General features: G+C 42.0%; 1 protein-coding gene across 9 annotated transcripts in view; it reads left to right on the top strand.

The window, feature by feature from the left end:
* The window catches only part of DYNC1I1 (dynein cytoplasmic 1 intermediate chain 1), a 249,924-nt gene that overhangs the window by 169,581 nt on the left and 57,262 nt on the right, over window positions 1–23,081 (top strand). For all 9 annotated transcript variants that reach the window (XM_088653899.1, XM_088653900.1, XM_088653902.1 and 6 more), the window contains 3 exons: window positions 14,702–14,848; window positions 22,018–22,131; window positions 22,948–23,081. In XM_088653899.1, the coding sequence (XP_088510025.1) occupies window positions 14,702–14,848; window positions 22,018–22,131; window positions 22,948–23,081 (395 nt within the window). The remainder of the gene's footprint in view (window positions 1–14,701; window positions 14,849–22,017; window positions 22,132–22,947) is intronic.

Here is a 23,081-nt window from a genome sequence, read left to right as displayed (position 1 = left end):
ACTCACAATTTTCCCCTCTACATATTTTTGTGAGACCTTATTCTCAGCATTAAATAATATCAAAACCAACAAAAGGAACAGATTGACAGATGAAGTTAGTAGCACTTGCTTGGGCGTGAAGTGCACAAAATACCAACCTTCAATTGCAGGTTTAGCCCATGAAATTCAGCAACAAAAAAGTCACTAGTAACGCATTTTCAGCTGCTTGAGCCCAGGAAGCGTCTCTTCGACTCCTCCCTACCACCATTATGTCTTCTGGAGAAGGAAAGCTGTTTGTTGGGGGGGCTGAATTTTGACACCGATGAGCAAGGCCTGGAGCAGCATTTCAGCTCTTTTGGACCCATTTCTGAAGTTGTTGTGATCAAGGATAAAGAGACCCAGAGATCAAGAGACTTTGGCTTTATTAAATACAGTTTATTAAATACAGTTATATATTATAATTATACATTTTTGTTATTTAAACTATAAACATCGCGAAATTATGGTTTTTCCCCCTCAAAGTGACACACGACCTGAGTTATGCTCAGTTTTTTGGCAAAATTTGACACACCAAGCTCAAAAGGTTGCCCATCACTGGCTTAGGGTAATGTCCAAGAGGCAGGCTGAGTCATCATCATTAATCCCCAAACAGCTGGAATGCAGGGGTGTGGCAAGAAGGTATGTAGATTCCAAAGCAGTTTAAGCACTCCTTAAATGTCTTATTAGAAATTGAGCACAGGGCAGTGTTCTTAATTGGGACTACTTCCTCCCCAGGGATTTGGTGGGGGAGGGGGATTTGATTCTGTTTCCATTTGTGTGAGAAACTATCAGATTTGCACTTCTTGAGACAACGTGTGAACACAGTTCTTCTTTGAAATGGACACTTTTACCATTTTTGTGATGCAGTTATCCAATGATACAATGTGTGCAACATGGCATATACTGGGAGAAAAATGGCATAAAGTTGTATTTATATACACACACACACACACACACCCCAACCACTTGCTTGTAAGGGGGGGCGGAACCCTCAAAGCAGGTTACAACATGCAAATAATGGTGGAAAAAATGCCCCCCAAAATGCATTATATTGGGGCAGTTGCTCACAAAAATGTAGGTGTTAAGGTTACAAAAAGATGCATATTAGGAAAAAAGATGTACTATTATGTTGTTGAATTTTAAGGAGAGCTTTAAAAACATACCACAAATTACTGTGAAAATGTGGAAAACTGAATTTAAGACTGGAAAAAATGAGGAACTGAGAGGAAAGTGAAATTGACACATCTGAACATCACTATGAACCCTCCCCCACCCCCGCCCGTGTCTATTTCATACCCACAAAGAAACCTGACATTAGTATAACAAAGAACTTGCTAAGGAATTCTTGTCTCTTCCTCCACAGCAGTTTGCCAGCCACACTGTGCATGACGAGCGAGCGTTTCTTGGCTTGCCTTTTTGTAGCATCTCCTCCTGTAACCGTTAGCACAATTTCCCTTTTAGCTTGGTCTGAATTCTAGGCAATGGCTTTACCTTATGTGAGATGCCTCTGTGGGAGTCCTCGGCAAACAGTGGAGCATCATACTGCGTTATCTGGCACGAGATGGAGAACAGTTACTGCTTTGAAATGCTCCAGCATCTCCAAAAGCCAAGGGATCCATCACTAAAAGCCTGGCTCCAACTGTCCCCTACTCTGGGTCTAAAATCAACAGCCTCCCACCCACTGACCCCACAGCAGGACGACTGGCAAACCTACTTCCCCCAAAAAAGAATCTTTGTATGAGAGCAACATTAATTTAACGATGATTAATATCCCATACATTCTGCAAAGTGAAGCTAAAAGCATTCAATCACTGGTTGAAGTATTGAAATTTTCCCTGGAAGCTTGATCACAGAGGGGCAGTGACCTTTTAAGAAATTAACAAAGGGGAAAGCATATGGATTCACCGCATGAACTCAGAAAATAGGAATGAATTAGCTCCGTGCAGTATAAAGACACCGTGTATACCTTAAATCTACCTATCACAATAACACAATTTCATTATTAACATTTTTTTATTTCTAAAGCACCTCCTGTCGGCGGATTTGGGTGATCAGGTTGAGCTTTCAGCAATAAAATACACAAGCACAGCTTCTTATACCTCACAATAATATGTTTTTTTAAAAAAAAGATCAATTCTAGTTATCTAAGCTGACTAAACTATTGGCTGAGGTTCCAAGGTAATAAGTCTCAGCAATTAATATTTGAGACATAGTACAAAAATGTAATAGAGGTGCCCAGAATGTACATTGCTGCACCATATGATATATCTGCACAGGGGAGATAACCTGTCCTGCTAGCTTTGGCACCTCTGATTTCCCATGAGGAAGGGGATACCAGTCTTACGGCCCTCCTGTTGAACTACAACTCCCATCAGACCCAGATAGCATGGCTAGTGGCAAAGGATGATAGGAATTGTAGTTCAACATCTGCAGGACCATAAATTAGTGAATCCTGCTATGAGGGGTAATAGGCTGTCTCAAATCTGCCCACCTTGCCCCAAACAGGTGATTGGAGCTATTAGAGCTGGCAGCGTCAATCATCTGTTGGACACTGCACCTGAGAACATAATTTTTCATAGTCCAGTTTGGAGCCCTCTGCCCCCAGCTAAGTACCCTTTTGTGAAAGAGCCTGCCAAGAGCCAAAAAAAGCAAAGTATGACAGCAAGCAAATGAATGCAGCAGCCCAGATCAAACAGCGCCATGCACAGTCTTGAATAGAAACTTCCTGGGTGCTAGTGAAAACAGACACCCTGTTGATCAAATTAGGTTGAAACTCGTAAGGGAATTACATTAAGCTCACGTGCAACAAAGGCATTGGACACTGTTGATACAGGGTAAAAAAAAAAAATCCACTTCTGGTGGCAGTAGTCAGTGTATGTGGGTTATGTTGAGTGACAGATGGGAAGGCACTTCTGTGTCTATCCAGTATAGGCCTTGCACTGTAGTGGTTGAATGTGGAAAGAACTCGGATCTATATCCACATTCAAATGTTGGCCAGCTTGCCCATACGCATCAACATGCCCATAAGGCAGAACTTTTGAAGGATTTGGGAGAGGGGTTGGCCTCAAGATATGTGTGCCTATGTCCCTCGCATGAAGTCTCACATTTTTTCCTGCAAAATTTGGGGGACCGCCAGTAAGCAGGAAACTCTTCCCGACACATATTTTGCCTCATTTCCCCACCCACAGGACTCCCTGTTTTAAAGCAGGAAGAGTGATCATGAATAAAAGGTTTGCAGCACACACATGCACACACATCCCACAAACGTATATTCTTAAAATTATATTCAAAAGGAGTTTAGATGGGGAAAATGTGTGGGCAAGAGTTAAAATCAAAACAGTGAAGGGAGGAAATGGCAAACAAATGTACCATTAGGAAAGTAAGAATGCTTTTTGTTCAAAAGGTGGTGGTGGTGGGGCGGGCGGGAATCCTTCCTATTGGAACAATCAAAATATTTTCTTTACCCATAAAATAATATTTATTAAGCCTGGATTAAGATCCATCCTGAATTCATTTTGACAGCTCGTATAACAAATTTGTTTAGTATTTTTGTGGTTAAGACTTCTCCTTTGCACTGCAGTTTCTTATTGTTCATGGAAACATAGCAAATGGCTAAGGATTTTATAATGGAGAACATGGTTAACATTTGCTCTCATGTGTTTGAAATGTGACTCTGGATGGCCAGAAAGAGAAATATTTGAATTAAGTCACCCATAAGCTAAGGATTTGTAATAACTCTTTGTCCTGAGAGCCGCTTTAATATATTCTGAGGTCTCTGCTGTTTTCAGCTCAGTCCAGGGCCTGCCCTACTATTGGGCAAAGGGAGGCAGCTTATTCAGGCGGCAGATGCCAGGCTGCTGCAGCAGAACCCACAACACTTGCCTGCTGCCCTCAGGTATGGTAGAGGAAGGATGTCGTTCCATCATCTTTGTTGAAATAAGATTCAGGTGCCAGTTGAAGCAGATTTTGTGGACGGAATATGGGAAGGCAGGGGAGGGGAATATCGTGTCCACCTCAGGCAGAAATATATGTCTTAAGACAACCCTGGCTTAGTCTAGTCTCTGCTTGCAATATTGGGAAATAATAAGAGCATAACAGTGTGATGTGCAGGTAAAGTAACACTCTAAGATCTCAGTTTTAGGCCATGATCCAGATAACCTGCTCTGCATATGCTTGCAGGCTTTGACATATGGCACGATTTTTTTCTGTCTTGTAAGCAGCATATCTTGCAAAAATCTGAGCAAGGAAAACCAAGCCCACATCTGCCATTGTATCTCTTAATTGTGGCCACATTTATTATTTAGTTGGTGGGGGGGGGGATAGGAAGAAAAAATCATGTAGGGTAGGAAAGCGCTTGCAATTATTTACATTTACATTTATGTAATGTCGGCTGGTGAAACTGTTAATTCTGTTTTATTATTTCCTTATTTATTTTGGATGATAATTTAATAAATAATAACATGTTTTCAGTGCAATGAAATATTCCCAAAGCTGATAATGATATATCGCAAGATAACGTCAATAAAAACTTCAAACAGAAATAAAAACGGCACCTGAACAAGGTTTTCAAGGCCTTTTTAGTCAGACCAAGTTCCTTGATTTGGTGGGTTTCTTGTTGCGGGTGGTTCCTCAATCCTGGGGCTATAGCAGAAAAAGACCTCAGTTGTTGCTCCTCATTTTACAGTAGTAGGCGGCAGCACTCACAAGGTGTCTGTCATTAGTGAATCTCTGCGTATGGGATGGTACATATGGTTCTGCTTATGATATTCTGTGTTTACTTTTCTCCATATTCTTTCTTCTTTCCAAAATTTAATAAGAATAAAATAAAAAATAGCCCTAATCTGCTTGAACCTACCATAGCAACGAGCCTCTTCCCCATTACCAGACCCTGGAACTTTCTAGAACTAGGTTTCCTTTTAGGGTGGTTGTGTTGTAATATACATTATTGCTGACTTTTCAACTACGTTTATTGCCCCTTCTCAAACAAAGTGGTCTGAGCAACTGGCATATCTGGGTTTTCTGCTACACCTCTACTTATCTCCCAAACTTAGCAACATAGCTCAGTGCAATGTTCAATTAATTTTAGATTATTTCTAATTACCCACTGACACGACTTGTAAATGATACATTAGTAGAAGGGATGGCTTTGGGCAAATATAATAGTCTGTCAGTCTTCCCCAGAAGCTATAATTAAATCAAAAGATAAGAAGAGATTACTGTAATTATTTTGACAGTGAACTGATAGAAGTGTGCCCAAGTGACACAGATTGAAGAGCACCAAATGTCAATTGCTTAGAAACAATTAGGGTAAAGCACGAAATGTAAACATGTGCTTATCTATCCTTAGATCTCCTCTGGGCTACTTGCTAAAATTGCCCCGATCATTGATGAGGTCTTAAGGTTCAACCAAACTCTGCACAGAAGAGGATTCTGGTGGCTGTTGTGGTTGTACATGATTTGTAAACTCGTTGGTCTTGTAGTTTGGGTACTATCGATGTCCAGTTCAGTTCTCATAGAAGATTAGAGCAGCAGCAACAGGTTTTCAAGAAAATGTGCTTAGACATCACAATGCAACATTTCCCCCTTATAATAAATAAAAGATGCAAAGCATATAATAGGTACTATTTTTATTAGACCAGCTTTTGTGGACAGAAAGTACTCAGAAAGCTTTTGAATTACATATTTCTCTTAGGTCCACATTTTGGTGTATTTATACTGTATTTCTTTAGCTGTTTATTCTACAAGATGAAAAGTTCTTGTGTAAATCAGAAGCTTGCTTACCCTTACACCACAAGACTTTGATCAAGTTAAATATATCCCATACCTTATTGCTATGTTTTGGACGTATCCCAGCCATCAACATGAAGCCTTAATGTTTGGATTGCCCAAGCTTTCCTCCTCTGCTTCCTCCATGCGATGCTTCCAGGGTCGCAGTTTGAGAAGTCACATACCCTTTTGATAACACCCATGCGGAATATCAAAAAGAAACATGGTGACAGAGAACAGGGTACCACTGGTTGCCAAAAGTGGCAGATGAGAGACTCAGAGTAGCAGGTTTGCAAGATGACCTATCAGACAATGGCTAAATTTGTACAGCATGATAAACCATTGTTTATTGTGATGGAAATAACCCTAGTTAAGACTTGTGTGCTCCCCCCATTTTTGATGACAAGGAGTTCTGAAGCCTTTGCTTCCATTTTTTTAAAAAATTAACCACAGTTTGTCATCCCATCTGAACCCAGCAAACTGTGGTTGATCTTTACCATTACAAAAAAAAAGTCCAGTTCAAATTGTGTGTTTAAAAACTGGCTTTTTCAATACAGAGTTAAGAGTAACCACAGTTTAGGATTTGGACATAATGCTAAACTGATTTATTGAAAGCTTCCAATCTTCGCCTCACAGCTGTACTGGGTGTGTTTTTGCCCCAGGCTTTCCTAGGCTTGTTCCTATCCCTCTGAGCCATAGTTTAGCATTACATCTGAACAGAGACAACGTGTGGCACAATTGTAAGCATGTTTGCTTAGAGGTAACTCCCACTGAATTACTCCCTACTAAATTTGCAAAGTGTGAGGAAGAAGTATTCCTATGTCTTTTTACTCACCAGTAATTTCCTACACTATTTATGCATATTATGTGATAAATAAACCAGGAATTCTGTCAGAAGCCCTCATATTTGTGGTCAGCAAAAACTACACAGGATTTTCATATTACTTTACTTTCTGTGAGAAATGAAAAATAAAAGTGTTGAGAAAGGAAATGTAAAACCTAACTTAAGAGCCTTTTGTTTGAGTTTGGTTATGGACACTTTGTGAATTATTACAGACAATTCATTTTGACTCATCACACCGAGTTTCTTGACTTGGAAGAACCCCAAACACAACTGAGTTAACATAGGGATTGAGTTACCACTTACTTAAAAAGGAGGGTGGTCTCACCAGGGCAGAATGGAGTTCATTAACAGGCTGAGGCACTTCCTTTGTAGCTACCTGTGTTGTACTTAACCCTTTTAACATCAGACGTTTAGTTCAATCAAATACTTTTTGACAAAAATGAAAAGTGAGAATTCTCACATTGGATTTCTGACCTTGGATAAAAAGAAAATGATATTTATTGCTATTTATTATTATTTTTAATAGGATCCAAGTTCAAAGCTGTATGACTTACTATAAATTAACTGTGGTGAAGCAGGGCATTTAATCTAATTCTTTGTGCTCTCCATTTTTCATTTTCTTTTCTTTTTTACAAGGGAAAGTTGCTTGTTTGAAACATTTTGTGTACTGACTAGGGCCAGATTTATGCTATCCTTTCAATCACTATGATACCACTTGAAACAGTTATGGCTTTTCCCAAAGAATTGTTAGGAGATTCCCATTCCCTTTACAGAGCTACAGTTCCCAGGGAAGAGGCTTTGATTGCTAAATCACTTTGGGAATTGTAGCTCTCCTAACAACTCTCAGCTCTCTTAACAAAAAAATTACAGCTCCCAGAATTCTTTGGTGGAAGCCATGACTATATAAAGTGCTGTCATGGTGCCTTAAAAGCATGGTGTGAATGCTACCTAGTAGACTGTAGAATGCAATGTGTGGAACAAGGAGAAGGAGGGAATTGTGGAAGCTGTTTTACGTGACCCATAGTGTTCTTCAGTTTAAATTTGTGGTTTTAGATCATGTCAGGGCTCCTTTGAGATGTGCCTGGTATGGAATTGTGTGATTCAAAACAAAGTTGTATCTTTACAGCGATGTTTCTGGAATTTATTATGCAGAGTGCCGAAATACTTTCTGTTTGGTTCCATATGGTTGTCATCAAAACTCAGTTCACTTTATTTCTTACTGGGCGCTTCCAGACTGTTGCCATTTTGAGGTGGGATTCAATTACATACCGGCAAATTTAGGTAGCATAATTGAAGTTGATTTTGAGCTCTTGAGCAACAAAGTCACACACACCCCATAGGACTTCTTACAGTAAGAAAAGCAATAGGAAAATGCAGTAGAAAGTGTGGGATGACACTGATTTGACACAACATCATATAGCCTCCCCTCAAACAAATAAAGATGAATGCTTAATAAACAGGTTGCTTGGAAAGAGACCATAGATGAATATTTGTATGTTATTAGACCAGTAAGTTGGTTAGCAGGTTATAAGGTGTGAACTCACTGGCCATTAACATTGGTGCAGTCCCATAGAGATGAATTGAATAATGCACGTGTAAAGGTCGTGATTCTGGTCTTTTAAGTGTCTCGGAAAATAATTTGCTTGGTTGAGTTGCCGAAGTAGGACACAAAGCTACAGAACACAATGTAGCTCTTTGAATTATTAAACTGTGTTACGTAACTTTGTGGCCTGCTTAAGCAGCTCAACCTAGCAGATTTAGGGACACAGAGAGCAACGTCATTCCATCAGTTTCCCCTTTGCACGACACGTTTTAGGATACAGGCCTTCCATTTTGAACAAGGCTGTATGTGAAGAAAATGGCTGCTCTTTAGAAAACGCAGCCACTGGGATTTGACACTCGCCGCAGCAGAGATTTGGCGCTCGTGCATGCTGCCGCTGCTGTGTACCTGCAGTATAAACTTCCCCCCGAAGTCTCTGGATTTCCTGACGTACCATTCTGCTCCTTTCAAGGACTTAGTACTTTTTCAATAAAAATAAATAAATTCAATTTGTGGCTCTATTTCAAGTCAGTTGGTTTGATGGTATAAGTAGAGCGGTACCAGTTTTGGATTTAGAGAGCTGTGTGGCTAAGTCTCTTTTCATGTGGTTGCCTGAGACATTCTTAGAAACCCCAAACATTTTTGAAGATCCTCAACTGGAGACATTCACAATTCTTCCCTCCCTTTTTACCATTAATCCTTCATGTTTTAACAAGCACTGAAGTTAAGGCAGCCTACACTCTTTCCTGTCAAATCGCCCTCCTTCCCTATATCATTTCTCTTGAATAAAGCAATCTGCTCCCTGTAGTCCATACTCTTGTAAATCAAAGGGATAGATGTCAACACATGCCATATGGAAATATAAACTTCCTTTTTTAATTAAATGGGATTTTGACATTTGGTTTGAAGTGTTTGTTTTTTTTCTTCTTCCAAAAAAAACCCTCCTATGCAAAAGGCTATCAACTGTTTTTATTTTTAGTTAAAGTTAATTCCCCACCCCCAATACTGCAAATAATTTCCAGCTCCAAAATCTTTCCAGTATCCTTCCATAGCTCTTACATAGAAGATAAGACAGCAAGTATTAAAAGCTGTCCACGTATGGGAGAATTCTCACTTTTGAAAAGACATGATTGTAAATATGCTGCCTTTTATTGAAATAAATTTCTGATGCCTTTCTTTTTGACATGTTTGCTGTTTAAATTACGGAAAACTCTTTCTTTTCTCCTTATTTAGCATATGACAGTACTGTCATCCTATTATGCAATGGTAACACAGAGAAGTCTGAAGCAAATGGAAACTGTTTTGTCTTTTGTTTTCTTTTTTGTGGCAAAATTGGTATAAGATTAGGGACCTTATCAATATTATTCTTACTTTCAACCCACAGGATCTTGAAGACATTGTTAAGGTGAACAAACTTGCAAGAACTGACATGCTGGGGTCAAATAAAAGCTCCATACGGGGCAATTGTAGCCAAGACATTTGAGAGAGTGGGAATAATTTCTCTCTTTAGCCGTTATGATTTTATAAGCCACTGTCAATGCCCACTTTCTAACTCTAAGCTATAATGCATGCTATTTCCTTATCTGCTGATGTTCACTAGGCTACTGTCGTCAGAAGATAATGCTTTGTTCCATTTGGTAAAAACTGAGGAGGAAATACGCCTTCTTTACTTTGAATCAAGCAGAGTTGTTGGGTTGTTTTTTTTTATCAGTATCCAGAAAATCTGGTCCTAGACCTACGGTTGTATCCAATGAAATTGTCCTGTTAGAGCAAGGATGTTCTCATGCACAACAGCACTTCCTCCCCCTCTTCCTTCGTGCCCCTCCAGATCTATTATGGGAGTTCTCCCAAACCCCTGGAGCAAATTTGAGGTGGGGACAAGGAAAAGGGAGAGAAGGGAGACCTGTTACACAAGCGAAAGTCCTTGCGCTGCCGGGACAATTTCATTGGCTACAACCCACTAACTGGATCCAGCAGTTCAGTTCTTAATAAGACCAGTTTCCTAGCTCTGATTCCCCCCCCCCCCCCGTTTCCAAGAAAATCTAGTTCTGGAAATTGGATTTGATATCTAATTATATGGGGCCCTTTTCAACTGTCTGAAATGGGCCCTAAGAATAGGGTTGCCGTACGTCCAGAATTTTCTGGACACACCCGCAAAAAACTGCAGCCGGAAGCAGTATCCTGGCAGAAATTGAGGAAATGTCCAGGAAGATCAACAAGTTTCTGTCTGGATTCTCACTTTTTGAAATATGGCAACTAGGGTGATGACTTTTTTTACAACCTCATTTCCCTGTATCATAATTTGATGAGCTTTCATTAAAGATTAGATAAAATCTTACTTTCAAAGAGATTTGATAAAAAAAAACCTCACGCACAAAATGATTTTTAAAATTTTATTTATCAGTTTTTTGACCATTTTTGAAGACACTGTAAGCAGATATAAAATCGAACCCAAGCTTTAGAGTCACATATATACAACATTATATAGGGTCATCAAACACACAAGGAAGCTTTTTTTAGCTGCAGTAATAATAATAATAATAATTTTTATTTATACCCCGCCCTTCCCAGTCAAGACCGGGCTCAGGGCGGCTAACAACAAATAATATCAACACAAATATAAAAGAAACAATTCAGTTAAAACAACAGAATAATACAATGTTAAAATTCAATTTTAAAATTAAAAATCTACGAATAAGATAAAACCATTATAAATAAAACCTTAGGGGAGGGTAACCGTGGGGTCAGACTGCGTCAGTCCGAAGGCCAAACGAAACAGCTCTGTCTTGCAGGCCCTACGAAAAGATGACAAATCCCGCAGGGCCCTAGTCTCCTGGGACAGAGCGTTCCACCAGGTCGGGGCCAATACTGAGAAGGCCCTGGTCCTGGTCGAGGCCAGCCTAGCCACCTTGTGACTCGGGATCTCCAATATGTTATTATTTGTGGACCGTAATGTCCTCTGTGGGTCATACCGGGAGAGGCGGTCCCGTAGGTACGAGGGTCCTAAGCCGCATAAGGCTTTAAAGGTCAAAACCAGCACCTTGAACCTGATCCTGTACTCCACCGGGAGCCAGTGCAGTTGGTAAAGCACTGGATGAATATGATCCCGCAGCCGGGACCCCGTAAGGAGCCTCGCCGCGGCATTCTGCACCCGCTGGAGTTTCTGGGTCAGTTTCAAGGGCAGCCCCGCGTAGAGCGAGTTACAATAATCAAGCCTAGAGGTGACCATCGCATGGATCGCTGTGGCTAGATCAGGTTGAGAGAGATAGGGGACCAACTGCTTAATGCGGCGGAGATGGAAAAATGCCACCTTGGCTGTGGTTGCAACCTGTGCCTCCATGGAAAGGGAGGCATCCAAGGTTACCCCCAAGCTCTTGACAGAAGGGGCTGACACTAATTGGGCCCCAGCGAAAGATGGAAGTTGGCCCCCCCGCCCCATGTCATCCCGACCCAGCCAGAGGACCTCTGTCTTCGAAGGATTTAGCTTCAGCCGACTCCCAGTAACAGTAACAGTATAGAAGCCGCTAGAGGACGATGTTTTGCTACCTCTCCCGTAGGTTCTTTTCCCAGCATGCCCGGCAGGGTCTGCTGGCTGAGTTTTGAGGTCCCAAAAAGGGGCTTTTACCTTGCGCAGGTGTGACATTTGTATACCCTATGTTGCTAAGAACACTCCCCATTGTGGAATGTGGTGTTGTGTCCAAATTTGATACGAAATATATATAGAATTGTTAATACAATTTTATGAAATGGTAAAACGGCATACAATTTTTTTTTAAATGGTTTGTGCGTAACCTTTTTTAAAATTTCAATGGAATATACCTCATTTTAGTCATTAATAGGCAAAAGTTCATCCATTTGTGCTACAGGAAATAATTTTTGAGGGAAAAAAATGAAAAAGTCATCACCCTAATGGCAACCCTACCCTAACAGGACTAAAACGAGATGCTTCTAGGTGCCTTTAAAACCCCGTGGTGCCATTAAGAGTGCAAACAGACCTATGAGCCACCATTTCTTCTGCACACATGGCCTAAATCATGGAACAGCACTGGCCACGTGCGTTTCTTTAATATGGAGGTGCTTGGTGTTTGCTTTGTCAGAAGCTGGAAATACTTCTAAACTCTTCGCATTTCCAGTGCCCACAAATGAAAGATTGTTTCGCGGCCCACAGAATGCCCCAGGGAGTGACATTTCTGAAGAAGACACTTCACCAAATGCAAATCTAAATCTCATATTAGAGTAATATTTATTTAGCACTCTCCTCCAGATGGGTCCGGGCAACGGCTGGCAGAAAGCCATCCTGATACATGAACACCAGTATGCGCAGCCAGTTCACACTTCCCATGTGCACATCAGATGTGGGTCCTGAGGTCAGGCTTCCCAACCAAGATAATGTAAATTACTATCTGTTGCAAGCATATCCATCTGCGGTTAAAGGGATGTGCCATCACTAATCCAAATCTGGCCTGCATTAATTCTCCAAAATAAAAAACAGCCTTACCAGGCACAAATGAACATTTTTAGATCTGTATGTACTACACACAGTAAAGGCAGAGCAAAAATGAGACATGAGGACACAGTAAAAGTCCTACTGGATGAGACTAAAAGTTCATCTCATCCAAATTTCTGTTCCATTGGTGGCAAGCTGGAAGTCTCTGGGATGCTTAGCACATCCCCTCAAATGAAAGATAAAGGAATATACTTTTTATTTAGAACCAGTGTGGGTTTATTTAGAACCACTAGGGTTCAAATCTCCACTCAGCCATGAAGTTCTCTGAGTTACCATGGGTCTCTCCGCCTAATCTACCTCAGAGGGTTGTTGTTGTTTAGGATATGATGTACAGGGCAGAACCTTGAGTTTCTCAGAGGAAAGTTAGAATATGTAATAAATATTTTGGGCTATTCTGAACTGTGAAAAAGTACACCAAATTTTTATTGACTTTCCAGAAGAATATAATCCTATCAGATCACACTGTCCTGCAACCAGGGCTATCAGCCACTTCTGATTGTGGCAGATCACACCACAAATACATGGTGCTCTTTCCTCTTCAAGACATTGGTTGTAGTCATTGCCTTATTAAATAAAGCACCTCTTCCAATGTAACAGAACCCATATGTTTTGTACGTCTTCCCTTTATTCCCAGTTCCATAAATGTGGAGCTTTTGTTGAATGCTGCTGATATGGTCTTCTAATTCAGCTGTGGAAACATTTCTACATTAGAGTGCTGTGTATATTAGGCAGGAAGCTGACATGAAACTGATGTACCATCTTGACAATTCCAAAAAGGGATGGACATGCAACTTTAGGCAGACACACCTTCCAAGTTAATTGGGGCCTGGAAAAGCATTACTGTGTAGACACACATTTGCCTCAGCCCTACACACGTCTCCTTTGTTGGATCAGGGCCCACAAGTCTTCAGGATGTTTTCCACATGGGAACGATGCTGTCAAACAAGGGTGAAGAACCTTCAGATGTTGGAATACAGCTGTCATCATCCCAGAACCATTGGGCATGTTGGCTGGGGCTTATTGGAATCCAACAGCACTTTGTGGTGCCCCAACCTGTTGTAAAGTTTTCCAAGAACTTCCCATTGCTCAGGAAAAGCAAAGCCTGAAACTATTCTCTGCATTCTTCAAGATAACTCTGTCTGTATCCAGGGCTATTTTTTAAAAATCAAAACATTAGTGCAACCTTACTGCCGTTTCAGAGTGCAGATATTGGCTTTAAAAAATCTGCTGCTATTGTCATACAAGGTTTGTCATTAGTGATAAAGCATGTGGTTGTCTGATTAAAGCTTGGGTATGAAATGATAATACATCAAACCTGGTTTTCAAGAGTTGTTGCAACCTGTAGAAATGGAACGGCAGCTCCACAGCTGCTGATTTTCAAGGGCTCTCTGGTCCTGTGCCACCTATCACAATGGATATCTCTGCAGATAAACTTGTGGAAGAGGGCACCCTCTGAAAATGATGGAAACTACTAATTTTTTGATGTTGCACTTGACCACTGATGAAACTGCAGTGCTTGGTGGGCAAGGCAGCAGGAAATAACAGCATCAGATAAGAACATGAAACTTTTAGCAGAGTAGAGGGGAATTGGGGATATTTGATTAATATTTCAATTTAAAAAAAAAAACACTTCAGCTTGTTTGAACGCCTTAATCAGGTATGGGGAACTTGTGCCCTACACACACACACCCAATCCCCCAGATGTTGCTGGACTACAAAACCTATTTTTCCTGACCTTTCACCATGTTGGCTGGAGCTGATGGGAGTTGGAGTCTGACAGCGTCTAACTGGATACTGGTTCAACATCGCTGACCAAAAGGGTGGAAAGACTGAAAAGAAAGTTAAATTCATGCATACAGATGCGTGTGTGAAGCAGCCCTATATTTCGAAAGGTTTTTTCAAAGAACAAGGCATCAAAGGAGTATTTGTTTCAGAGTATTAATTCTAGGATTATTTTTCTAAATAGAAACAAAAGAAATAAAGAAAAGCCCTTCATTCTTCTACCCCTTTTTTCTTTTTGTTCTAGTCTTCTGTGATGTCTGTCTGCTTTGCCCGCTTTCATCCAAACCTGGTAGTCGGAGGGACCTATTCTGGCCAGATTGTGCTGTGGGATAACCGGAGTCACAGGAGGACCCCAGTTCAGCGCACACCCCTTTCTGCAGCTGCTCACACGGTAAAGGATCAAACTCATCATTATTATTTTTAAAGACAAATATCAATAGCAGGATGTTGTAGTGTAATATTTTTGTACACTAAATAAAAAAATAAAGAGCATGTAATTATGAATAGTAAGTGGCAGGGTAGACTATCAGGGCTGCAAATCCCTTGCCTTTAATTATGTCACTCTGCTGGTTGTCTTGCCTACCCCTGCTCCCCATCTATGACCATTAGGTAAAGTTACCCCTGACCATTAGGTCCAGTCGACTCTGGGGTTGCGACGCTCATCTCGCTTTATTGGCCGAGGAAGCCGGCGTACAGCTTCCAGGTCATGTGGCCAGCATGACTAAGCCCCTTCTGGCAAACCAGAGCAGCGCACGGAAATGCCTTTTACCTTCCCGCTGGAGCGGTACCTATTTATCCACTTGCATTTTTGGCGTGCTTTTGAACTGCTAGGTTAGCAGGAGCAGGGGCCAAGCAAAGGGAGCTCACCCTGTCGTGGGGATTCGAACCGCCGACCTTCTGATTGGCAAGCCGTAGGCTCTGTGGTTTAACCCACAGCGCCACCCGCGTCCCTTATCTATGACCTTTAGGACTGTCATTTTACCCTGAAGCAAGTCCAAGGGCAGTGGGTAAGCCAACCACTGTCAGGAAAGGCCAGAAAGCGCTGCATCTTTCCTTGGCGCCTTGATGCAATTTAAGGGAAGAGTGCTTTTCCAGGATCTGCCAACCCTGATTTTGAAGATTTATTCATTTGCAAATACAGTAATGTGCCCGTGAGTACCTGACAGAAGTCCTGATGTTATTCTGGTACAATGGTCCTGCTCTATTGAGAAATCTGTGACTTAGCAATTGCCACTTTGAGGAGGCTGTAATCAGTGTCCTGGAAGAAAAAGAGGAACTGATAACCCACTTCCACTTTAAAGGAGAACAGCAGCGACTGAGTCCTGCTAAATCCTTGAAGTCTAGAGCAGGCATCCCCAAACCTCAGCCCTCCAGATGATTTGAACTACAATTCCCATCTTCCCTGACCACTGGTCCCGTTAGCTAGGGATCATGGGAGTTGTAGGCCAAAACATCTGGAGGGCCGCAGTTTGGGGATGCCTGGTCTAGAGCATCCCCTGAGGGTAAAGCACTCAACCTTTCTGGATTAATGAAGTGGCCAAAATTAGTTTCTGCTGAAATAAATATGAGACGCTTGTCTCATAATTTCTTCATGGCACCCCTTTCTAAGAACAAACTGCAATTGTATGGAAATTGGAACATTCTAAGTTTTCCTGCCCCATTTTTGCAGTTGGAAGCTTCTCTGTAAACGGCTGTTTGCGCTCCCTTCCATATTGCTTCCTCCCATGAACCATATAACTGCATGGAGGGTGGTAATTTAGAGGGGAGGGTTAATCACCACCATCAGTACGGTAGTGTCACTTTCCCAATCAAACTAGCAGCCTCCCACCCAATGGCTGAATCTAGTTACAGAATAAAATAAAACTTGGATATCAGTCTTGATCACCATGTGTAAGATGTAGCTTAGCTCTGCGAAAATGGGTATGTTGATACTATACCTTAAATTGGCTTTTAAAAGAAAAAAAATAAGCTCTGGGTGGGGTGGGGTGGGGGGAAGATATAATCACCATAAAATATGAGAAGTTATGATTATTGCACAGCTCACTTTGCATGAATTGGACTACAAACGCTGGCAGATCGCGGGATGCAGTGTAAACTGCACCGGCTCCTTGTATGATTTTTCTGTCAAAAATAATTAAAAACCCAACAGTTTTGAGTGCTCCGTGGGGAATAGACAGTAACAAAGCTTGCTATTTGTTAGAAATAATGAAATGCTGTGATCACCCAACAAATATCCTGGGGCTTTCAGGTCCAGTTTGAATTAAACTGATTTTGGTAATTGCTGAGTTTGAAAGTCATGATCTAAAAATTGTGACATCCAAGTGTAAAAGATGAATTGAATTGTGGTAGCAATGAGGTTAGCCATTGCAACCATTTATTTTTTAAAAAAGAATATATTGCTCCAAATTTCTGGCATCAGAACGCTTGCCGTTCATGAGTAATGCACATCTTAGAGTTAGGTCAATTTAATAAATCCACTAATGGTGTTCCTTTGATTACCAGTCACCAAGCTACACTTGTAAACATTGTCATTTTAGGAAGATGACTTAGTAAAATGGGAAGCTAAAATGGAGACTATGCAGGTCACTCAAAATGTTGACCTAGTGTTGAAGAAATTGATTTCATTCTCCACCCACCCACCCACCTATTAACACTTGTCAATCCTTGCTGACAAGTCTATACCTGGGACACAGGAAATGTTGGCACTAGAAATTACCATTGTTTCAGCTGGAACACAGAAGATGTATTTATAAGCATATTGTCAGGGGGATGCCTTACAGAGAGGCCCCTCCTATCATCCTGACAAGCTCCTCACCCAGCGATAGCATGAGCAGCGAGTCAGGAGAAAGGAATGAGGAAGTGAGCAGGGAGGAGAGAAGGCTCTGTAGGGTACCAGAGCCTCAGCCCCGTGAGGAGAGAGGGCCAGGGAAGGAGGAATCTGGGGAGATGTCGGACACAGGGACGCCAGAACAAAGACCATTCCCTCCGATGCCAGAATTGAGGCGCGCGCCCACCCATAGGGTCAGGGGGTAATTTTGGTAATTGCTGAATTTGAAAGTCATGATCTAAAAATTGTGACATCCAAGTGTAAAAGATGAATTGAATTGTGGTAGCAATGAGGTTAGCCATTGCAACCATTTATTTTTTAAAAAAGAATATATTGCCCAGGCTTTTATGCTGGTCAAGAACCCGGAAGAAGCCATTGCGGGGTTCTGACACGGACTGAGCAGTCATGTTTGCTGATGTTCTTGCACTGTAAATAGCATGCACAAGAAAACTCTGAAAGACAAGCCGGAGTGGAGCGTCTTTACTCAAGAGTAGCCGCAGCCATCTCTGACACATATGTTGTGTGCATATTACATGTCAAATTCAAACTACTAGAAGGATCACATCAGATCATGGTTAGAGGAGTCTGCCCTTCAGGATAAGCAGAAATTAAGACCTAGCTTTTATCATGTGTCCATCTTATATTTCAATTATACAAAGCTTTTAAATGACTCCGTGAACCTTGGGGCAGTTTTGGCATGATTCCAGTTGGGAGCAGAATGGATTGCTCGTCTTACCTCCAGACCCACTTAACACCCACCAGTTGGACATATGGAATATGCAACTGCTTCCTGGGATTATTAGGGACTAACATTTCTGTGGTCTGGGTCTACACATGTTGGTCTTTATGTGCATAAGCCCTATGTAGTAATTCTATTCAATGCATGAATTTCAGGTGACAGGATAGGCAGCAATGGTGGATTGAGTAAACTCTTTGTAGACTCATCTAAATTATTTGCGTAAAGAGAAAGAGTTCAAGTATTGTTCTGTGTAAGCCACTTTCCCCATCCATTATTGCAGTAGACTACCTTTAACCCAAACATGCATTTAGAGATCCATTTCTGGAAAGTGCTGCTGTTACCTTTTTCTTAAATTTCATATCATGTCATTCCAAAGGATCTCACCTTGTACCACCTTAGATCAGGCCACGACCTGGTAGTGAGTCCCAACCCACCCTCTGGAGAAACTAGGTGTTCCCTTACCACCCCCTTTCCTATTTTGGACTGAAGCTCCCTCCTTACATTGTTTATTCTGTTATCACCAGGTTGGGCACTGCCATAGCTGCCAAGTTATCCCTTTTTTACAGGGATTTTCCCTTATGCTGAATAGGCTTCCTCGCGAGAAAAGCGAAAACTTGGCAGCTATGGGCACTGCTTTCCTTTTGGGTAAAGACAGAGGCAAAGCAGATGTTGAGCAATTCCTCCTTCTCTGTGTGAGCCAAGAGCAGGGGTCAGCAAACCTTTTCAGCAGGGGGCTGGTCCACTGTCCCTCAGACCTTGTGGGGGGACGGACTATATTTTCGGGGGGAAATGAACAAATTCCTATGCCCCACAAATAACCCAGAGATGCATTTTAAATAAAAGGACACATTCTACTCATGTAAAAACATGCTGATTCCTGGACCGTCCGCAGGCCGGATTTAGAAGGCAATTGGGCTGCATCCGCCCCCCGGGCTTTAGTTTGGGGACCCTGGCCAAGAGCATTTCTCTTTCTTATCCATGCATAGGACCTACCATTTGCTTGTACTTTCTCTTGCTTCAAACATGGCCGGGGAAAATCCTTTTTTTATTTTTAAGTATTCCTGCCCTTTTCTTGTTGTGCATGATTTATTTTTTTATCCCCACTTTTCCTCCAAGGAGCTCCAATGTGGTGTACATGGTTCTCTTCTTCCCCATTTTACCCTGATAACAACCCTGCGAAGTAGGTTAAGGTTTGTCTTGTGAATGGTTTAATTCATTAGCTGACTGCGACTTGCAGCATCCAGGAATGCCATGGGCTTAAGTGCTGCTGTGTGGACGTGTGCTGATTCTGCCTTGAGACCGAGGCAACCCGTTCAATCCCACCAAAGCAAGCCGTCCGGTAATGCAATACTCACTTTAAAAATTTAATTTTAGTCTGTATGAAAACAAGATTCGCTCCCTTCCCCCACTGGAAAATACGTCCCATGTTGCCACCAACCGCTGGCTTCCAAGTTTCCTGAGCTTATCCCTCCGTCTTGGTGCCAGGATTCACAAGGGAAGAGAGTCCCACCACACATTACTCACTAATTTCCTTTCACACCCACCACACATCTGCATTTGGGATAACAGGAAATTTTAATTAAGCTTTTAAAAACCCTCTAGCATGATGATTTCATTTCCAAAATAAATAAAAGCAAGATGGCATCTTCTCCTCTTGGGAAAAGAGAGAGCCCAGCAAGATTCTCCACAAAGTACAGTTGGCGTTTCCCCTCCCCCCTCCCCCTTCCCCCCTGCCTCCCACTCTGTGCTCGAAACATCCCTTTCAGTTCTGCAGTGAGACTTATTGCTTATGAAATTGACAAGTGACAGCTCTGATTAAAGCCAGACACTGCATAAAGAGAGCGCTGCAAGGAAAACAGGGAGGCATCCTCGTGCTACTGAACGGTGCTCCACCTATTTGAACTTTGCCTCCTTTCGCCCCTGATGTTCCCTGCTTAAGAGGACCATGTTACCAACCTGTATAAGCACCATAGTGAGGAGGGCAAATGTTCAATAAGCTTCGGTATGAACTGACTCTTGGTTGGGTTGATTTCATAGAGGACACATGCGGAAGGCCAGCTCTGGCTGGTGGAATGAGTAAGAGCTAAGCAAGGGTGGCAATGGAATCGAATAACCCCGCTGGTGCACACGCACACAATTAGCTTTCCTGTCATGCTGTTTTTCATGTACCCATCCATGAAACCACATACGAAAAAGATCCAATGGGATTTAAAATGAATAAAGTCCATATAAGAGGCTGCAGTCAAATATGCCATCTAACTTTGATTGACCTGCCTTCATTAGGCAATTTCTGGAAGGCAGGAGTGGCTAGTCATTTTTCTTCTTCTTCTCTTTTTGCAAGCCCTCTGGCAGCAGAGGGGGAACACCAGGACAAAAAATGGGACGGCCACCCCTCTCATGCATGCACAAGCTACACATCTAATGCACACCACAGAGAGAGAGAGAGAGAGAGAGAGAGAGAGAGAGAGAGAGAGAGAGAAATCCAGGGGCGTATGCAGTCTGTTAAACACATACCACAAACACACATGCAGATACCAACAGACATACAGGGAGGCAGGCAGACACACAGGCCAAACATCACCTCCCTACTACCACTCATCAGGTGTTTGATCAGCCTGTTCGGCGAGAATGAAAGCTAATATGCACGTACACCACTTTCCCCATCCTTGTGCTTTACAGATGTTTTAGACTACAACTCCCATCATTCCCGGCAGTTGTCCATGCTGGCCGGTACTGATGGGAGGTGGAGGCCAACAGCATCAGAGAGGTAGCAAGTTAGGGAAGGCTGGTGTACACCATTGGCCGATGTAGGTGTTATATTCAAACATGTGTTCTTAAAGCCCAATTGCCGCTTGGTGTATGAAAAAGCAGATTTCAAAGAAGACAAGTTAGGCCACAACCAGTTTATTGGACATTGATTCTTGATTTGGTTGCAGGAAGGCTATGTGGCATGGTGTCAAGCAATTGTTATCCCATACTTCCCAGCACTTTTTCTGATCACTTCACTTAACCCAAAAAGTTTGATGCAGGTTGAGAAAGCATGTTTGTTGCACAAGGGCCCTAAATCCACTTTCATTGCACAACCTGAATTGTACTCTGAGGTGACAGTCTGCTGCCCAGGTGCTAACAACTGATGGTCAACTTCAGGGCCCCTGGTCTCCTTCCATATTGTTTTCTGAAACGGGCGTTGGACCAGGGAACTGTTTCAAAGAGAGGACTACTCCAAAAATGAGTCCCTAACATCTCTTCAAATACAGGACTGTCTTACGGAAAGTAGGACGCAAGGCCACCTGGAGATTGTAGGGAAACACACCTATAGCCATGCTCCAGACCCAGTTCTTCCCTTTGTGGGAGAGAATTGTGGCCCATTGTAAATCTAAAATAATACAATAGCTTGGCACAGTTATTTCGGGTTATCTTCAGTGAAAATGAGACCATATATTGGCCTAAGATTAAGAGGTCTTAATGAATTTGTTGACCTTCATGTCCATCCCTCCAAAGTGTGAATGGAAATGTTTTGTGAAAAGTCCAAGCTGTGTCAAAGATGGTGGCTGCAATACCACCACCACCCCGGCACCCATTTCCTTCATTAAATAATACACATTTCTGCTCCGTCTGAAGATTTGTCTCTTTTTTGCTTGCTCTTTTCTAGCATCAAACACCATCAGTAGCATGATAATGTATCCCTGCAGGTGAAATTTCCCCCACTTAATCCATTTTCACAGCAGTCATCATTTGGGTTAGTTTATGATGGTGTAAAATGAAGCTTTGAGAGGGCAGGGGGACTTTGGTTTTTGTTGTTGTTGTTGTTTATTCTTATAAAAAAGTAACAAAACAAAAAAGTTTATGATCCTACCTGGCAAACAGGGGAGTTCTGGGCATTATGTGGCAACCTAATTTCCTTTGCAAATAATATGTTTGAGTCATTTGGATACGTATGTTTTCAAAATGTGAGCAGGCACCCTCTGATTCCATACATTTTGTGTGTTTCCAGCACCCTGTATACTGTGTAAATGTCGTCGGGACACAGAATGCTCACAACCTCATTACCGTTTCGACAGATGGCAAAATGTGTTCCTGGAGCCTGGATATGCTCTCAACTCCACAGGTGGGTTTGTTTTTACCTACACAAGAAGAAAGTGCTGGAGTTAAAGCTGATACCCACATCATCCCTAAAAGCCCAAACTTCACATCCTATACAAACTAAAACCTGTGGATGCACTTGAAAGAGTGCAGCTTATTTCCAGTAATAGGCTCCTCTAAGAGCCAAAGCCCGTTTCCTCTGCCACAAATCATGTAATTACTGTAATGCGTTAATATGCAGGTCAATTTCAAGTGAAAATGAAATAATCCATTTTAAAGCACAGGTAATCATACGAGTCGCCTGTGATGTGTATCGCACATATTCTACCACATTCTTTAGCAAATATTGACTAGATAAAGGCAAGACTAGGTTGTTGTGTGGCACTCAAGAAAAGTGCGGCTTATTATCTGCATTCAGTGACTACGCTAAGCAAGGAGATCATCTCAAAAGTTTGACAAATATTTTTCTGCCCCCTTCACTCTCCTTTTCTTGTGTTGCTGTTGTCAGTGTTGGGTTTGGCACTAACTCTTACCTTTGTAGAAAATAGTCTTCTCCAACCTGGTGCCCTCCAGATGTTTGGGACTCCATCTCCTATCCCAACTGGCTATGGCTAATGGAAGTTGTAGCCCATCTGGCTGGAGAAGACTGGGAGCAAAGAGCCATTGGCCCATTCAAAATCTAGAATAGTGATTCCCAAGCTGTGGCCTGTGCACCACCAGCGGTCCATGAACTTCCTTCAGGTGGTCCACAATGATCAGCTCTCTGTAGTTGATGAAAAATTATTAAGAAAATAGTACCTTATTTCTGTAATATATATTGGGGGATATTCTATTTTGCTAGGAGAGCATGGAGCTGGTGTACAATAAATCCAAGCCAGTGGCGGTTACTGGAATGGCTTTCCCAACTGGAGACGTCAATAACTTTGTAGTTGGAAGTGAAGAGGGCACTGTTTACACAGCTTGTCGTCATGGAAG

The sequence above is a fragment of the Zootoca vivipara genome, chromosome 11 (assembly GCF_965207765.1).
Source record: "Zootoca vivipara chromosome 11, rZooViv2.hap1.1, whole genome shotgun sequence".
Lineage (NCBI taxonomy): Eukaryota > Metazoa > Chordata > Lepidosauria > Squamata > Lacertidae > Zootoca > Zootoca vivipara.
Note: the sequence above shows the minus strand (reverse complement) of the source record. Positions and strands in the feature narration are given on the sequence as shown.